Source organism: Thermothelomyces heterothallicus, assembly GCF_042370625.1.
Source record: "Thermothelomyces heterothallicus CBS 202.75 unplaced genomic scaffold P884_scaffold_30, whole genome shotgun sequence".
Lineage (NCBI taxonomy): Eukaryota > Fungi > Ascomycota > Sordariomycetes > Sordariales > Chaetomiaceae > Thermothelomyces > Thermothelomyces heterothallicus.
In genome coordinates, this window is record NW_027192591.1 from 136,347 (window position 1) to 152,445 (window position 16,099).

At 54.1% G+C, this 16,099-nt stretch overlaps 5 protein-coding genes across 5 annotated transcripts; 2 read left to right on the forward strand and 3 right to left on the reverse strand.

Moving 5' to 3' along the window:
* Window positions 1-136: 136 nt before the first annotated feature.
* On the reverse strand, window positions 137-1,041 carry P884DRAFT_264130 (uncharacterized protein). The gene has a single exon (XM_069441821.1). It carries the CDS (start codon window positions 940-942, stop codon window positions 184-186), a length of 759 nt encoding a protein of 252 aa, XP_069294236.1. The 5' UTR covers window positions 943-1,041; the 3' UTR covers window positions 137-183.
* Window positions 1,042-5,130: 4,089 nt separating this feature from the next.
* Window positions 5,131-6,469, forward strand: P884DRAFT_264131 (kinase-like domain-containing protein). The gene has a single exon (XM_069441822.1). The coding sequence runs from the start codon at window positions 5,338-5,340 to the stop codon at window positions 6,124-6,126; it is 789 nt and encodes a 262-aa protein (XP_069294237.1). The 5' UTR covers window positions 5,131-5,337; the 3' UTR covers window positions 6,127-6,469.
* Window positions 6,470-7,193: 724 nt separating this feature from the next.
* Window positions 7,194-8,629, forward strand: P884DRAFT_210051 (uncharacterized protein; the record flags this gene model as incomplete). The annotated part of the gene is made up of 5 exons (XM_069438978.1): window positions 7,194-7,392; window positions 7,458-7,514; window positions 7,581-7,648; window positions 7,732-8,090; window positions 8,170-8,629. 5 exons carry the CDS (start codon window positions 7,194-7,196, stop codon window positions 8,627-8,629), a joined length of 1,143 nt encoding a protein of 380 aa, XP_069294238.1.
* Window positions 8,630-9,441: 812 nt separating this feature from the next.
* P884DRAFT_316501 (uncharacterized protein) lies at window positions 9,442-10,285 on the reverse strand (the record flags this gene model as incomplete). Its single annotated transcript, XM_069445288.1, has 3 exons — window positions 9,442-9,476; window positions 9,655-10,084; window positions 10,187-10,285. 3 exons carry the CDS (start codon window positions 10,283-10,285, stop codon window positions 9,442-9,444), a joined length of 564 nt encoding a protein of 187 aa, XP_069294239.1.
* A 1,954-nt stretch (window positions 10,286-12,239) lies between these two features.
* P884DRAFT_272657 (heterokaryon incompatibility protein-domain-containing protein) lies at window positions 12,240-15,374 on the reverse strand (the record flags this gene model as incomplete). The annotated part of the gene is made up of 5 exons (XM_069442540.1): window positions 12,240-12,566; window positions 12,985-13,003; window positions 13,252-13,346; window positions 13,524-13,856; window positions 14,028-15,374. The coding sequence occupies 5 exons, from the start codon at window positions 15,372-15,374 to the stop codon at window positions 12,240-12,242; spliced, it is 2,121 nt and encodes a 706-aa protein (XP_069294240.1).
* Window positions 15,375-16,099: the final 725 nt, after the last annotated feature.

Consider the following 16,099-nt stretch of genomic DNA (forward strand, 5'->3'; position numbering starts at 1 on the left):
AGCAGAGCCATCAGGCCGAGAACCTCAAGTTCGTTTTATGTTTTTCGGCGCCTGATCATGTTGAACAGAAATACAATGAGAGATGGAAGAAATGGAGGAGAGTTTTTCGGGGACAGATTGGAAAGGTAATTAATAACCCATTTTATTCACTCTCTAATTACAACTAGGCGTATCAGGGGTTGCCTACTGGATCAGAGCGCCTCCGCTGGTGCTGATGTGGGAGCCGGTGTTGTTGGTATCCTTCATGTAGTAGATGTAGGCCTCGGCTACCTCTTCCGGCGCGGCGACCTTGCCCAGCAAGGAGTTCTTGGCCTCCTCGGCCAGCCTCGGTGCGCGGACCTCGGGAGGGCCGAATATGTCCGTGTCGGTGGTGCCGGGACTGACGAGATTGACGCGGACGGGGGCGAGCTCGAGCGCGAGCGACTTGGTGATGCCAAACAGGCCGGCGCCGATCCCGGCGAGGGCGGCGACGCCCTTCACGGGCCTCTCGGCGGCGCGGCCGGTGGTGAAGATGATGGAGGACGTGTAGCTGTTCCTGACGTACTTGGGCGCCAGCTTGGCGAGAATGAGCGGCACGGCGTACCCGAACTGGACGCTCGAGCGCAGGAACGGGACCGTCACGGACGCCAAGGGAGTGAACTGGATCACGTTGGCGGTGTAGACGATGTGGTCGAGTTGGCCGCCCAGGCCCGCCGTGACGTCCGCAAACAGCTTGTCGAGACGTTCCTCGACGTCGTCCTGGTTTACGTCGACGGTGTAGCCAGAGAAGGTGGCCTCGGGCACGGCGGCCCGGAGCTTCTGGAGCGCGTTCTCGACCCGGGTGGGGTTGGACGACGCGATGGCGACGCTGGCACCCTCCTGGCCGGCAAGCTTGGCAACGGCGGCTCCAATGCCGGACGAGCCGCCGATGACTAGAACCTTATGACCGCGAATGGGGGGCATGATAACTGCGTGTTTGTAGGTTGGGATGTGAGGCTTAGTAGGGAGGTGAGAGGTAGCAGACGTGCTAGTATAAAGGCAAGTCCGCGACTCGGGCTGCTATTTACGTAGGTTAGCATGCACACGCCATAGTTGGCATGCTTCTTATTTAATGTTCGGAGAATATCAGTAATTAGTCGGGATCGGGATTTGTCCGCCCGCCGAGCCTTTTGACCCGCAGTTGCCATGATCCAATAGGTATAACGTTATTCTGTGTAAAATCACGTACTTTCCATCGGTCACTTTTTTACAAACCCCGCTTATCTCCACCTAAAGCAATGGCGGCAAACATGAGGAGAGGAGAGATCCAATCCCGCCAGGATGCAAGTGAAGGCCGGTTGACTGGCCCGGGAAGGTTTGTTTAGTCGCGTCGGGTTTCAGGAAAAATATGTTGCCCTGTGGTACTACTATGTGATTCCCGTATGTATAAGAACCGTCATTATGGTGGATAGGTACTCCGTACCGATGTAGGGAGGTAAGATAGGTAGGTAGGTGCGGCTATAATCGGCGGTCTTTCAGTTGTATACATAATTAATACACATCATTGAATAGAGCACTCGTCGTGACGTACGGATTACAAATCCTTGGCTGCCATTTTTAATTCCCGAAACAGTCTTGTACCGCCTGCCCATTCCGTTCAGAAGCCACTGATAGAATGCAACCAGCTCCGTTCACGAAAACGCCTCTATCAGTTCTGATTCAACCTCCTAACAATCATATTGGTATTCTGCCCAGATATATCACGATTGCTACGACAAAGAAGACGGATAGTCTATCCTAGTCGGCAAACTGCAGGTGTTAGCAACCTGGACCTGATAGGAGTAGCCGCATTTGTTTTGGTCCCAAGGTTGGCACTTCCAAGGGCGGGCACGATTGTGTGTCGGCGTACTCCGCGAGAGCCCACGACGAGTTCAAGCCGGGGAGTACGGAGTAGAACGGAGGTATAGCTGCCGTCAGGCAGTGAAACGCACATCACATTGCCGTTAGGTTTGAGGTTTGCGCAGCCGCGGTCGGCGACAGGATTAAAGGCCATGACTAAACTCAGCAAACAAGATGTTGCGTTGCGAAGTGATGCTCTAGCAGGCGTCGGTCGCACCCGTCTGGGCCGTCTTAGAGTCATCAAAATCAAATTAAATGAAGACGACACAGACAAACTGCAGTTCCGGCGTCTATCGTTTTGTTTCCCTCAAGAAGGCATCAGCACACGCGTGCTCGATGGCGACTCTAGTCGGTCATACAATGCAAGTCGCACAATGCAGCCGCTGACCTTGGGGAGGTATCCACGCTGCTCGGCGACAGTCGCTCTCGACGTTCCTGACCCGGCTGTCCTGGGCACTGTCATGTCGGGTGACTTGCTAGAGCGCCAAGTCACTCTTTGCCGAGAGCAGGTACATACATACCACGGGAATGGCGATGCGAGGCTTCTCCGTATAGGATAGAACAAGCGTCTCAACCAGGGCGACGTCTTCATCGGATTGGCCCTTGTTGCCGGCTAGGAGGAGACCAGGAGTATCTGCGCAGCAGCCCGAAACTGGTGGTCGTTGGGGTTAGGTGCCATGTGGCTCAATGGATAGTCGTCGCTAATCTTGCCGTGTAATTAATTAATGAACGGTGACGTTCCCCTCCGGGCCATGGAATTTACACTAGTGACGATTACCGGTGCTCCTGGCTCCCCCAGGCCCATCGGTGTCTCCGCGAGCGGTCGAGGTCAGTAGGGGGTGTTTTTAGCCTTTAATTAGGGCTCAGATATTGTGGCAGAAGGCGACGAGGGCTATTATGCGAGCAGTCAGCTCGGGATTCTTCGCTAGTCTCTGGACCTAACACAGCGACGTGCAGGTAAGACATTCGTGATATGGATGGAAGGCAGTGGTTTCTGAGACGGATGCTTGTGGCTCCGGCTTCCCACGTTCAGAATCTTGCTCCTATCTGGCACAGATCGACACCTGCCGATCCAGGGTAGCATGTCCTTGTGAGACCTCAGCATAGTCGACAAGCTTTGCCAAGACGCCAGTACCGAGTTCGCAATGCTTCCAGTTGTCTGGTTCCTTGGCACGGAGGCCCGGTGCGCCGTATTGAGGCTGTACGGATTAGTTCCCTTCCAGACAGCGTTCCGGCCGGATGCTTTCTGTTCCTCGAGAAGATCAGCCCTTTTGGCAAGTTGTACAGACGTAACCCTTCTTTGTCTTGTACTCTCTTGTGTTCTTATGGCGACTGGTTAGGATGCCTCCTTGTATTAAATGGCCGAGAGACCGACCCTCGATCTCCTCCGTCAGAGAGAAGATGGCCCCACGCCACCAGCTGGTCCTCTGATTACCGCTCCCCGGTCGGTTCCCAGCTCGTTGAAATGAATTGTGAGGTCTCTCTATGAGCGGCCTGTAGCGGGCACCAAGAGCACCGGGGTTTCGACTACAAAGTCTGGCCTCAAACGGTCCAGGCACGAGCACGAGACTTCGTTCCGTGTCATTGGTATTTAAGCTTTCGCGAGTCTTGCTTTCTCTTCAACAGCGGCTTCCACTCGATGCAGGAGAGGAACGGATGCATACGGGTGGAGATTCGTCGTATGGCAGCCAAGTTACCTGTAGGGTCCCACTCGGACAACTGGAGGAGCGGCAATCGCGCCTACTTGTCTGAGACTGATTCGCGGGGGCTAGATTCGTGCGGCGTTTGTTAAACACCGGCAGGTCAGGGGTCAGATGATCGATATCCTCGTTATAGTACCGCCTATCACTGGAACCTAGCATATAGTATATCAACATCCTGTTTAATTCATGATGCTGACTCCTCCAGATCTGCAGCAACTCCAGCCGAGGAACGAAATCCGGCCTGCAGTGGCCATGTCCTCGTTGCTCGCGCCCCGTCGCTTTTCGTGTGACTACCTACCTAGGTAGGGAGGTAGGCAGGGGGACGGTTGGTAGGGAGGTAGGCCGCTGTCGCATGGAAAACGGAGAGTACGGAGCACACTACCACTACTCTGCGTACAGGGAAATCGACTGTGTAGTGTACACCTCCCCCATGTCTTTATGGGTCCTATGCGGAGAACCTGGTTCCCATTGGCGGCAAGTACAGATACCAAATCCGTACGATGCTAGGATTCCTTTTCCTAGTGTACACCTCCTCCAGGATAAATAATCCTAGTGCGATACGTGCCCCACTTTTCTTCACTTTTTTGCAAGCCACTTACACAATCATCACACCATGTCACTCTCCTAATAATTTTCTATACGAAGGTACTTATAGATAAAATCCCTAGGTTAGGAGCCGAGTTTAGCCAGTATTCGAGTATAGGAATCCAGGTCCTACAGTGGCTGGCTCGAAGCCTAGATTTGAGCCCTATTGAGAATGTATAGCACTGGATGAAGGATTAGCTTGAACATCGCTACGATGTTCAATCGCTAAGTCTTACAGGGCTTTGACTGGCTGTTCTGGAGGCGTGGGAGGCAGTACCCCCTAAGTGTCTTCAGTGCCTAGCACACTCAATGCCCCGACGGCTTGTAAAGGTAATTGAAAACCAGGGGGGCAAGACTAGGTATTGATACTTTTATATTATAGAAATTTGTATTGAGTTGGTTGTATCTAGACTTCTTGGCCACTTTTCTGATTTGCGTTAGTTGTGGGGCATGTATCGCACTAGGATTATTTATCCTGGAGGAGGTGTAGAGAAGGCCGTCCCCCCGGCCACTTGCTAAGGTGGTGTCTCCTCACACTAGCGTAACTCTGCATGTGGTTACATCGGGTCTTGCCTGTTATAGGCGCTAGTAATCTTTCAGGACGAGTTGCCCCTCCACCGACGGTTAGCTCCGCAGAGTAGGGGGTGCCCCTTGTGGAAATGGGACCCTGGGATGCCATTGCATTTGCTGCTACCTAGGGTATTTAAAATGACTGGATGCCTAAGTTGCCTCTTCGTAGTTAACCGAACCGTATCCTGGCCCTTTTGTCATCCTACAATACTCGAAAATAATTACCTATTTCCGCAGAGCGGCACAAGTAATCCTTCCGAATCCGGCTTCCATATCTTATTACCACACAATGCCGTTTCCCTCGCCTCCCGCAGGTGCCAAGGGCGCCCTCAACTCTGCCGATCCTCTGCCCGTGGTCGTCGAACAAGTCACACCTGCCTGGTTCACCAAGATCCTCGGCCGCCCTGTCGCGACGGCGGAGCTGGTCAAGCCCATCCACGGAACGGCGAGCAAGCTTCTCTACAAGCTCACATACGAGGACAGCCAGGATGCCGAGTCGCTGCCCACCCACGTCTGCGTCAAGGGCGGCTTCAACCCGGACCTCGTCAAGCTGCACCCGTCCCTGAACGCCGTCTACCGCCGCGAGGCCGAGTTCTTCTACCACATCGCCCCCACCGTGTCGATGCGCCTCCCGCCCGTCTGGTACGCTGGCAGCGATACCGTCACGGGGCAGGGCATCGTGGTTCTCGACGACCTCAACGCCAAGGGCTACAAGTTCGGCGACCCGCTCGAGGCCTGGCCGGTCGAGCGTGTGCGCGCCGGCGTCGAGGAGCTCGCCAAGCTTCACGCCAAGACGTGGGGGGCGAAGCCGGCCGACTTTCCCTGGCTCAAGGAGGGCCTCTCGCTCCGGGAGGTTATCCTGTCCCTGATGGCCGAGTCCGAGTGGCCGAAGCGGTTCTTCGACGAGGCGGCCAAGCCGCCCGTCACCGACGAGATGACGAACCGCGAGCGGATGATCCGCGCCTTCAAGACGCTCTGGGCGACGACGAACCAGGACCACCTGTGTGTCGTGCACGGCGACTCGCACATTGGCAACACCTTCATCACGCCCTCGGGCGAGCCCGGCTTTCTCGACTGGCAGGGCCTCCACTTCAACTCGTTCCTTCACGACGTCACCTACTTCATCGTCGGCGCGCTGACCATCGAGGACCGGAGGGCGAACGAGGTTGAGCTCTTTGAGCACTATCTCGCCACGCTGCACGAGGTCGGCGGTCCGAAGCTGGACAAGGAGGCCGTCTGGGACGATTACCGGAAACATCATTTCCATGGCTTCGCCTGGGCCCTGACGTCGCCCATGATGCAGCCCAAGGACAAGGTGGACGCCATGACGGCGAGGCACGTTGCCGCCATCGTCGACCACAAGAGCTTGGAATTATTGGAGAGTCTCCCCGGCTATGTCAAGGAGGTATAATTCTGGTTGGGCCAATGGGAGGGGCAGAGGATTTAGCAATCGTCTGACTGACTAACATATCAACTATCTGCGCCGCATGTTACTACTCGTGAGACAATTGAGTGGGATTCGTTTGCTGTGGCGTGATGTGGCGTTTTCCCGAAATGGTTCCTGGGACTGGAACCACCAGCGCTGGCATCAGGCTGACCGATCCAGAAAGAAGCCCCCAGCTCTGTTTCAAGTTAGATTGGAAGCGAGAATGGGATGGTTCCACCCTCGGCATTAGTGTAATCCGTAGTTGTAACTACACTAGTGTAATCCGTAAAGTGAGCACCCTCCCTCGGGCACGGGAGCCCAGACCCACATCATGACTGTACTGTACACCTCCTCCAGGACTCTGAATCCTAGCGCGGTACTTGCCGCCAGTGGCTTTTTTGGCCCAGGACCCACGTACCACGCTAGGATTCAGAATCCCGGAGGAGGTGTACATAGTACACCCACTAGTGTAAACGTGACTGGTCCTGTTCGGCCTGGCCCTAGCACCAAACTAACGGCGGCCCCACTAACCGTAGAGCCGCTGAAACAACCACCACGCTACACTAGTTATCCCTCCCTCGCTAGTAACTACACTAGTCGCGTGGAATCTCGTACCCGGAACCAAGTCGCGCTAGCGGATTTCGCCCCTAGTGTAAAAAACGTTAGCTCTGGCGCTCTGGCGGAGTCAACGCTCTTCTCACGGGGCTGAGCATATAACAAAAGTAAGTCATGGGCTGGTATTTGGATCGTCGAAAGGTTATGGCGAATCGTCGGTCTCGGCTCCGGTTTTTTAGCCCCTGGTGTGGTTCCAGGCCGCCTGCCGGCAGTCGATTCCGTTAAGTCCCCTTGCAGGGATGCAAAACCGTTGACCAAGCCTTGGCAAGAGAAGATAGGGGTCAGCCACCTTTTGTTCCTTCCCGAAAACTCCTGTGAGGGTTTAGTTTAACATGTAAACTTGGCCGGAGTCGACGGCAGATCGGCTTTGCTTTCCTATCCATCCTCCTTGCCGGTCGTTCAGCAGCTTGGTAAACAGCAGACGGCCTGTAATACCAATGGCTTCTACGAACTCGACAGCTATGGTCGGCCTGATGCCACCCCCACCGGGGGTGACTCCCGACTTCTACCACACGACAGCCGTCCAGGTCAGGTTCATAATCGTCTTTGCAGTAACCTTTACGCTGGCGACAATAGCACTTTTGCTGCGGTTGTACACCAAAGCGTTTGTGGTGAAATCCCTGGGACTCGACGAACGTACGCTTGCCGTTAAGTCGCCACAGATGCCATTTGGCTCGAGTAACTGATCGTTATTATTGCAGCGCTACTGATCGGCTCATGGGCGGTAACTTTGGCTTTCTTTATTGTCTCAGTTAAGGGTATGTCTTATTTTGTAAATGATGTCAGCACGAGGATCACGCTTCCTGACACGCCTTTTGCTCCAGCTATGCCCGCGGGGTTTGGCAGGAGTATGTACGAAGTATCACCAACGCAGATCGTGGGCTATCTTGAGGTAATGTTAACAACAACCCGCCGCTCCGTACCTAACCAACCAATCGAGGATGGTCCTGACAACTAACAAACCTGGTCGTACAGCGCCTCCTCGCTCTTGCGTTAACCTACCTCTGGCCACCGACCCTAACCAAGCTCTCCATCCTCGTCCTCTACTGGCGCATCAGCCCAAATAAAGCGTTCCGGATTAGCATCATCGCCCTCGCCGCAGCGCTCGTCGGCTACACGACTACCTTTAGCGCCCTGTTTGCCGGACCCTGCAACCCGAACCTGAACACCCCCGAGAGTGTCACGTGCCTTAACAACATCGCCGTCGCCCAGGCCGTTCTAAATATCGTCACCGATGGCATTATCATCGCCCTCCCGATCCCCACCATTCACCACCTGAACATGGCCCTGAAGCAGCGGATTACCGTGGGCCTCATTCTGGGACTTGGGTCAGCGTATGTAGCCGATCATCCCCTCCCTCCCACAACGGCCTTCACCTCTGTCGATATCTAAATCTTTTTCCTGCCCATCCAGTGCCTGCGTCGCCTCCATCGTCCGCATTGCCTACGTTCGCGCCATGGTTACCAACCCGGACTTTACCTACACCCAGTGCGCCGCCGCCGTGTGGTCCCTTTTCGAGATGAACCTCGGCATCCTCTGCAACGCGCTCGCCGCTCTCAAGCCCTTTGTCAGGACGTACCTGCCCGGGCTCTTCTCCTCGCATGGGTGGGGCAGCAGCGGCCGCAAGACCGGTCAGACGGGTCCTTCAAAGCGCAGCAAGAGCAGCAAGTGGACGCATGGCTATCAGCTGCACAGCGTCGGGAATGGAAAGACGGAGCAGACGGCGGCTGCCAAGGACAACGTCGTGGTAGTGGATCATCAGTTCTCGGTTGAGTATAGCACCGCCAAGCCAAATGCCGCAATGACGACAGGGAGCGGGGGAAGTACGGATAGTATTCTGCCGCCGCAGTATCCGGCGCAGAAGCCGTTGTGAGCCGGGCTTTGGACCTGGATATTGACACGAATTGGAAAGGTGGTTAAAGTTGCCGTCATGGACTGAAGTGTGCGCGTACGTTCCTTACGTGCATGTACAGTTCATATAATAAGTATCTCTCCGACCACAGAACATAATCATGTCACGTCGATTCCAGAACTTATCTAGCCCCTGACGGGGACTGAGAGCCAGAAACGGCTAGGAGAAAGAAACAGAAAAACCACTCCTGTCACGATACGACCTTGGCAGGAGCAGTGTAAGGTGTCATAGCCATCGGTATTGTATAATGGACACACCTGGCGGGCAGCTAAAGTCGTCGAGACGTTTTTGTCACTTCAAGGCGTGCGGATGGTAATTATGGTGCAAAAGTCTGGCGGTAATTGGGAACTCGCGATGGAAACAGTTAATCAGTCCTGCACTGATCACGTCATATAAGACCATGTTATGGATAATATCTCGCCGGATTTTGGATGCGGGCGGGACAGGTTGATGACTCTTCTGTCTGGGTTGTGCGCAGTTTAACGGTACATGGGAAGTTACGACAAGGGAGCTCACGTGTCTCGTTGCGCCAGGGGGAAACGGCATTCTCACGTTCTACATCAGTATCTTCACAAACAGTGAAAAAGACACCGCGGGGAAGTGTACACGGACTTTGGTAACAGCACGCATCATCCCGGTGCCTGAGTTACGAATTCCTGTCTATACCATGCCTCATCGAACATCTATCGCGTTTCGAATCCCTCCAAACCAGCAGAACAGAGTATGATTTCCCAAACCGACCGCCACAACCATCGTGCAACTCCATACCTCTCCTACCCCATCTGTTTTTCCATTGCCTGGTTCCAATCTTCAGGCGAGCAGAACAAGCCAGATAAGCGTCATCGCTCCAACAGCCCCTACCCCCACCGCCTGGGAGACTCCGCGGTAGGCCGCCGCGCCCGCCTCAAGCTCTGCCCCGCCTTGGAACTTGCCCGCCAGGCCATCGGGCAGCTGCTGCGCCTTGCCAGAATCCCCCTTGCCGTTACCCTTGGCACTGACACCGCCGCCAAATGACGCGTTCGACGACTTGGAGAGCTCGAGCGCCCAGCGGTAGCACGGCTCCTGGGCCACCTGCGGCATCTTGCGCGCCTGTTCGCCGCACGCGGCCCACAGCTCCCCCACCATGGCCCAGATTGGTACAATGAACGTCGAGTGGCGCGCCTGGTTGAAGCGGTTCAGCTCGTCCAACCCGGCCGACCGGAAGCGGGCTCGGAAATCCATCTCGCCGCACGTGTCGCGGTCCACGCCACCCAGCTTGTCTGCCATCGACTTGAGCGAGGGCGGGTACGTCGGGCGCGGCGTCAGCTTCGGCGTGATGCGGGCGGCCACCTGCGAGCACTTCTCCGGGCTGGTCGGCGTGCCGGTGTGCGTCGGCTTGGCGGGCACTTGGGTGAGGACGAAGACGGATGGCCGACCCTGAGATGGGCCCGTGTTGGTGCCGGAATCGGGTGGTCGCTGCCCGACGGGTGTGCCGGGGTTGTTCGGGTTCGGGCCGTATCGAATGGGGGTCGGTCTGACCGGAGGATACGTGGCGACCGGAGTGAGAGGGAGCTCCCCGGCCATGGCAATGGCAAGGATTCCAGACAGCACCGGAAGGGACACTGCAATGGACCGCATGATGGCGATGTTGGTGAGCGGAAACTTGCTTGCTTGAATGAAATGACAACTAATGTTGACAATGTGACAACGGCAAGTTATTGATGTAGCAACGAAGCCAGAAACAAGCAGTATAGTGCTGGTGCTGAAGATGCGACGGATTAAGCTGTGTGAAAATAGAAGAGGAAGACTGGCTGCGAGAATGTGCTCTTTATGTCCGAACTCGCGCCACCCGCGATTGCCCTCTTCGCGTCTCGCTGTTCTTCTCATCCTCGCTATCAAAAACGAAGGTGCTATTCGTAACAGTGATTTATCTCCTTGTGACTGCCGTCCGTGGGTGGACGCGGCTTGGAACTTCTTTCCTTGGAGTTCAAAATCTCCTGCAGCCCTGCCTACTGCACCACAAATGGAAAGTCCACTGGAACAATGTTGGGCATGACTGAGGTCGGGCAGCGCCACAGCTTCCAACTTGTCGGAAACTATACCAGCAAGGAGATGGAATCAGCACCTGATGGCAGTCAGCATCCATAGAAATGCTCTTCTCATAATTAGGAAGGCCCGAGCCCCTTATTCTATCAGCAAAGCAACATCACTCCTGTATAAGTTAAATGCCCACCCCTCTAGCATGTTCCCGGCAAACAATTTTATCGTTTCAAGCGTAATCTTTCACGCCTGCCATGTGGTAAGAAAGCTGCATGGTATGCTGCTTCCCCCTCAACAGAACAGAATTGTTGAGAGTCTCCATGACCTGGTTGCTATGTTTTCTTTGGTTTTCCATGTTGACGTCAGGAGCCTACCGAGGCATCTTGAAGCGAGGTAGCAGCGGCGCAGAGACAGAGAAACGCAATGCCCTGTCGTATTCTTTAAGATAGGAGACTATCTGCAGGAACAAAATACCGACGATACGCACACCGATTGTCAGCGCTAATCGTGGATGCGCATGTGTGTATTTTGGGGCTCATTCGACTCATTCGTTTCATATCCGTCACGTGTTTGAGGGCGACCCTACGGGGCTGACTCTGCTCGGAGATCTTCAGTAACGATTGTCCTTCGACCGGAAAATTGTATTCATTTAGTTCACTAAGCCTGTGATACGTGGCCTTATCAAGGATAGATATTAATTAATTCGTTATATCCTAATGCCATGCGAGACCAACCGATCGTAAGCCAATCGTCCCTCCAGACACGAATAACCTTACAAGATGAAGCTACATACCATAGCAATAACATTCCGGCCGTGTATCTAGCTTCTTTTCTCTCTCTTCCCTGTCCATTCAGTGACGTGTCCACTGAGGCTTATGATACAAAACTTGTGCTAGCATATTATCTCAGCATCAACCTTCATCATTAAGAGCAACGCGACCGAAGGTCCAAGCCTCCAAGGGTATGAGTGACCGGATTATGCCTAAATGAATTGTTCGGCACATAGTTAGACTGAAGCCCGTCGTCGAGCCGACAAATCAGAAAGCCCACAGGTAGGGATTAGCTGGCCAGTCATCAACTCGTCCCTAACGACTTGGCCCGGAATAGGCTTAATTATTTATCGGCAAAATCTGTTTGTCCCTCGGTCTCTCCTTGGTGATGACACGGGGAGAGATACGCTTCAAAGCAGGGTCAGTCTGTTTCATGTGGCACGGCCGGGGAAGCGTCGAGTAATCCATGTTGACCTCGCCAGACCCGGAGATCGCACATCGGGCGAGCTGCGCCTCTAATAAAGGCTGCTGCTCGAATTTTTTCCGAGTCACGATCAAACGGGAGAGGATTCTTGGAGTCGTGAAATCTTTGCGTAGAATGCTAAAGCTGACAGGGGCGCCATTGCGAAGCAGGAAGTCGATAACGTCCTCGTCGAGGGTGATGTACGCGAATGTACAGCGCTTGGCCAAGATTGACTGGCTCCTGTTGCAAGCAGTTCCCGGATGATTGGCACGGCATCACGCCGTCCACATTCTGCCTCCAGGGCGACGGTGAAGCCAGTTTACGGCATAAAATTGGGGTCTGCGCCCCTTTTCAGGAGCAGCTGGACAACAGGCAAGTGGCCGCGCGTGGATGCCACCACCAGCGCAGTCACGGTGCCATGGTGATATGTCTGTGGTGCTGTGGTCGGGTCGACATGGGCTTGTCTGTCCAACAGCAGCTGGACAGTGGGCAGATATCCGCGATCACACGCTGCGATCAGAGCAGTGCCGTTGGGCTGGGCCTCGAGGTTGATATTCGCCCCCTGAGCGAGTAGCATAGCCATCAACGCATCGCGGCTCTCTGCAATAGCAAGGGCAGCGTAAACGTGTTGCAGAGCAATGCTGAGCTGTCTCGTGACGTGTCAACATCGTAATTTGCCCACAAGTGCACACGCAGCTTGTCGACCATCTCGGTATGGCTCTGGCACATGCCACCCCGAGATGCGTCTTGCCCCAGCGCATGCCGGTGTTGGGATCCGCCCCGTATTGCAGCAATATCTTGACGATCTGCGGATCGTGTCGGCCGGCACGAGAAGATTCTTTTTGGCAGAAGGAGGCCTTTTCGCTGTCCCAGCTTTATCCTGCGGGAAGTAATTGGTGGTTCTTGTCTGCGGTAGGGGAAGATTCCGACTATAGGTCCGCCATTGGTATCGGATTCTTGTTGTTCCATTCTGCCTCGTGCAGATCTGGAGTGTGTAATTAGATGCTCCTGCAGACCAGTGTGCTTATACTAGGTGATATACGTAAGAACGATTTGAGATCTACTTTCATGGCGTAGAAATTGCTAATTTTATAAGCAAGACTGGCAAAAACAGAACAATCCGAAAATGGTTAGAGATGGGTTTAGATCGGTTCAAAAGGCACCTCCCAAGTCTCCAGGAACTTCGTAAATGACCATTGGTATATTATTTCTTACCGTTGTCTCCATCCGCACACTTCGCTCAAAGTCCAACTGCAGGCGGAATCACCGGACCTCTCAATTCTAGGTCCGGTCACAGCGCCCAAAGGAGTAAATGCCTGGTCGGTACTTACTGCAGAACGGCGGTGTCGCACGGACTGTTTGCAGGAGCAGACGCCTGTCTTTGGGCTCGAACGACGGGAAACGGCCGGTGGTACCACAGCTGGCTCTGCATGTTTGGTATGGTTAAGACAGATGGGCTCAATCGCATTTGGTACGGGCCACGAGTGTGTGTCCAGTAGAGGCCAGAGGGAGCGAATGTTGCGTGAGGGAAGAAAATGTTCAGAAAGAGGAAAAGAACGAAATTCTACTACAGTAATACAAAGGTGCTTTCCTCAAGCCCAACCTGATCCAAGAGAGATCCGTCCATGCATCCATCGAGGTAACACTCTCCGATCAGCGTATAACTGCCTCCATCGGAAGATTTTCGCAGCACGACCGGAATGCTGCAGCCATAGAGCACACACAACAAATCCCCCTTCATCGCCTTCTCCACAACCATACCGATACGGCCGGAGCGGCTGACCATCAGGCGGAACGACAATCGAACGACCGTGTCAAAAAACCGACCAAAGAATGTCTTATGCTGGGACTCATCTATGTTAGGAGCGGGGACTGAGGAGTCGTCGTCGGCCTGGAAGCTGTCATGTAAGATGTCCTCGAAGCTGCGGCCGTGGATCTGGAGGGATCTAGTGCACTGAAACCAATATAACAATTCTCTGGGAACTGACTCCTTGGATGTGGTTACGATGCGGTTCAGGAGCCGAATAAAGTCCCGGAAAAAGGCCTCAGTGGGCATTGGATATCGCAAGAATCGGTCGAATCGGTCGAACGCTAAACTTCGACATACACTCTCTAGAATAGCTGTCGTGGAGCATGGGAAACCAGAGCAACATGAGGATTGCGTCGAATTCCATTCGGAGCTTTGGACCATTTCGAACTGCCTGGATCCGGCGAGACCGTCGATTGTATCAACAACAACGCCTCGAACTTGTAGTGCCGAACCCTCAAAAGCATACACCGCCTCTTTGTTCTTACACGCCGAATAGTAAACCGAAGGGTCAATGTCAAGATGTCTAGGACTGCGAAGATTGCCAACGTGGGTCTTGGAACTTTGACTCGTCATGGAGGGAATTACCACGGGATTTCGTTTCTGCCAGTCAGGCACCCAGGATGGCCGTATGGATCCTGATGGCGGTGTGTATGTTGAAGCAAAACAGATGATATCTAGAGACTTGTAGTGCGTGATGAAAGATTGGGCGAATCGCGTATAGACCTCATCTGTTCTGAGCGTGTAATCAATCTCCAGCATGGACCGATCAGTCGCCAGCGCCATAACGCCGTAGAGTCGATCCCGATCATCCGAAGCGTCCATGCAGCAGAAGTAGGCGGCCAGGGCAAGAAGAGAAAAGCTAAGGCTGGCTCCTGGTTTTTTGCTGGCCTTGTATAAACCCCATGCTCTTCTCCGGTTGTTGCCGTGCGTGAATGCAAGAGTCTCTTTGATGCCGGTCGACGTGCATTTGTCGGCTATACCAATGCTCCGGCATACGGCGACCCTGCTGACGTTGCGCATGCCGCACCAGAATGTCACGCTCGGGGCCAGCACAAATTCCTGCACGCTCCAGATCCTGGACCACCACCTCCGTGAGAGAAAATTCGTCAAAGCTTTCCAGTGGGTGCGATAGTGGTCTTGCTGTAGCGTGGCGCGGAGTTCCGCAACGCTGAGTTTGCGTCGACTCGTTTTGTCGAGAAGCTTAATAAAGTCTATCGCAAGTTCGCTGTCGCTCGAGGCTTCTCCCAACCAGGCAATGACAGATTCCGCCTGGCGGTAAATCACGTCCATGTGTCCCACTTGGTGGGCCCTCTCCTCGAGATTCGCCTGGTCGATACAGATTGAGTCTATCCACCACCATTTGCCGTCAAGCAGCATGTTCCTGGATCTTAGGGCCTGGAAAAAGGGCTGGAGCGTGCTCAACACTGGGAGTTTCCGTTTGTCTATTTCAATCTTGAAGTTTTTCTGAGGGCGGCCTCCGTCGGAAGCCCAGGTGTAGGAGATGGAACGGTACACAGGGAGCGGCTCTTCCAACGAGAAGGTTTCGAGAACCGCGCATATGTGGTCGCCATCTTGAACAAATTTGAGCAGCCGGATCTGGTTGGGCTGAATCGGATTGTAAGTGTAAAGAGAAGTCCCAGCCATGGTTGTCAATATGGCTTACACGAGTAACGCAAAGGTAGGGCGATATTAATTATGTCCCATGTGTGAAGAAGGTTTCTGGCGATTCGCAAGAGGGAGCGAGGGGCATTTAATTACGACATTGAAGCCGCAAATAAGACAGCCATTCTGTCAGGATGCCGCGGAGGCCGTTCGTGTTGCATTGGTATCCAGACGACATTGGCTGACATGGCGGCAGGCCAACCGCGCAGTTGTGTACATAGTAGCCACCACTCCCTGGTCACTGATCATGCGTGCATGCCAAGGCCGATTTATGGGCGTTTCCGTACAGGTAACCGGGAAGCCTGAAGGTGCGGGGAAATCGCTCACTTGATCGCACTGGCATCTGAATTTGGGGCAGTAATTAAAGCCTGGCGCCATTTGATGTCTCGTGGTTACCGGAAGCTCACCACCATGAGCTACTTCTAACCATCAACCGCTTATGGATTTATAGCTAACCCTAACCCTAACTTCCTCGTCCTATCAAACCACCACCATGTAGCAGAGATACGAAGACCGCTGATCATCCATCTGAGCCCACTTGCTGGTCTCCTTTTACTCGGGGGCATCGGGTGCGATGGCGTCGGTTTTCGGGAGACATGAGGAGAAGCAGCATTGGAATTGGCTGGCCTCGAGTTTCTGGGAATACTTCGACCTGGAGGATGCTGTTTGTGCACTGCACTTTCAGCTCTTGTAACGCTCGTTGACTC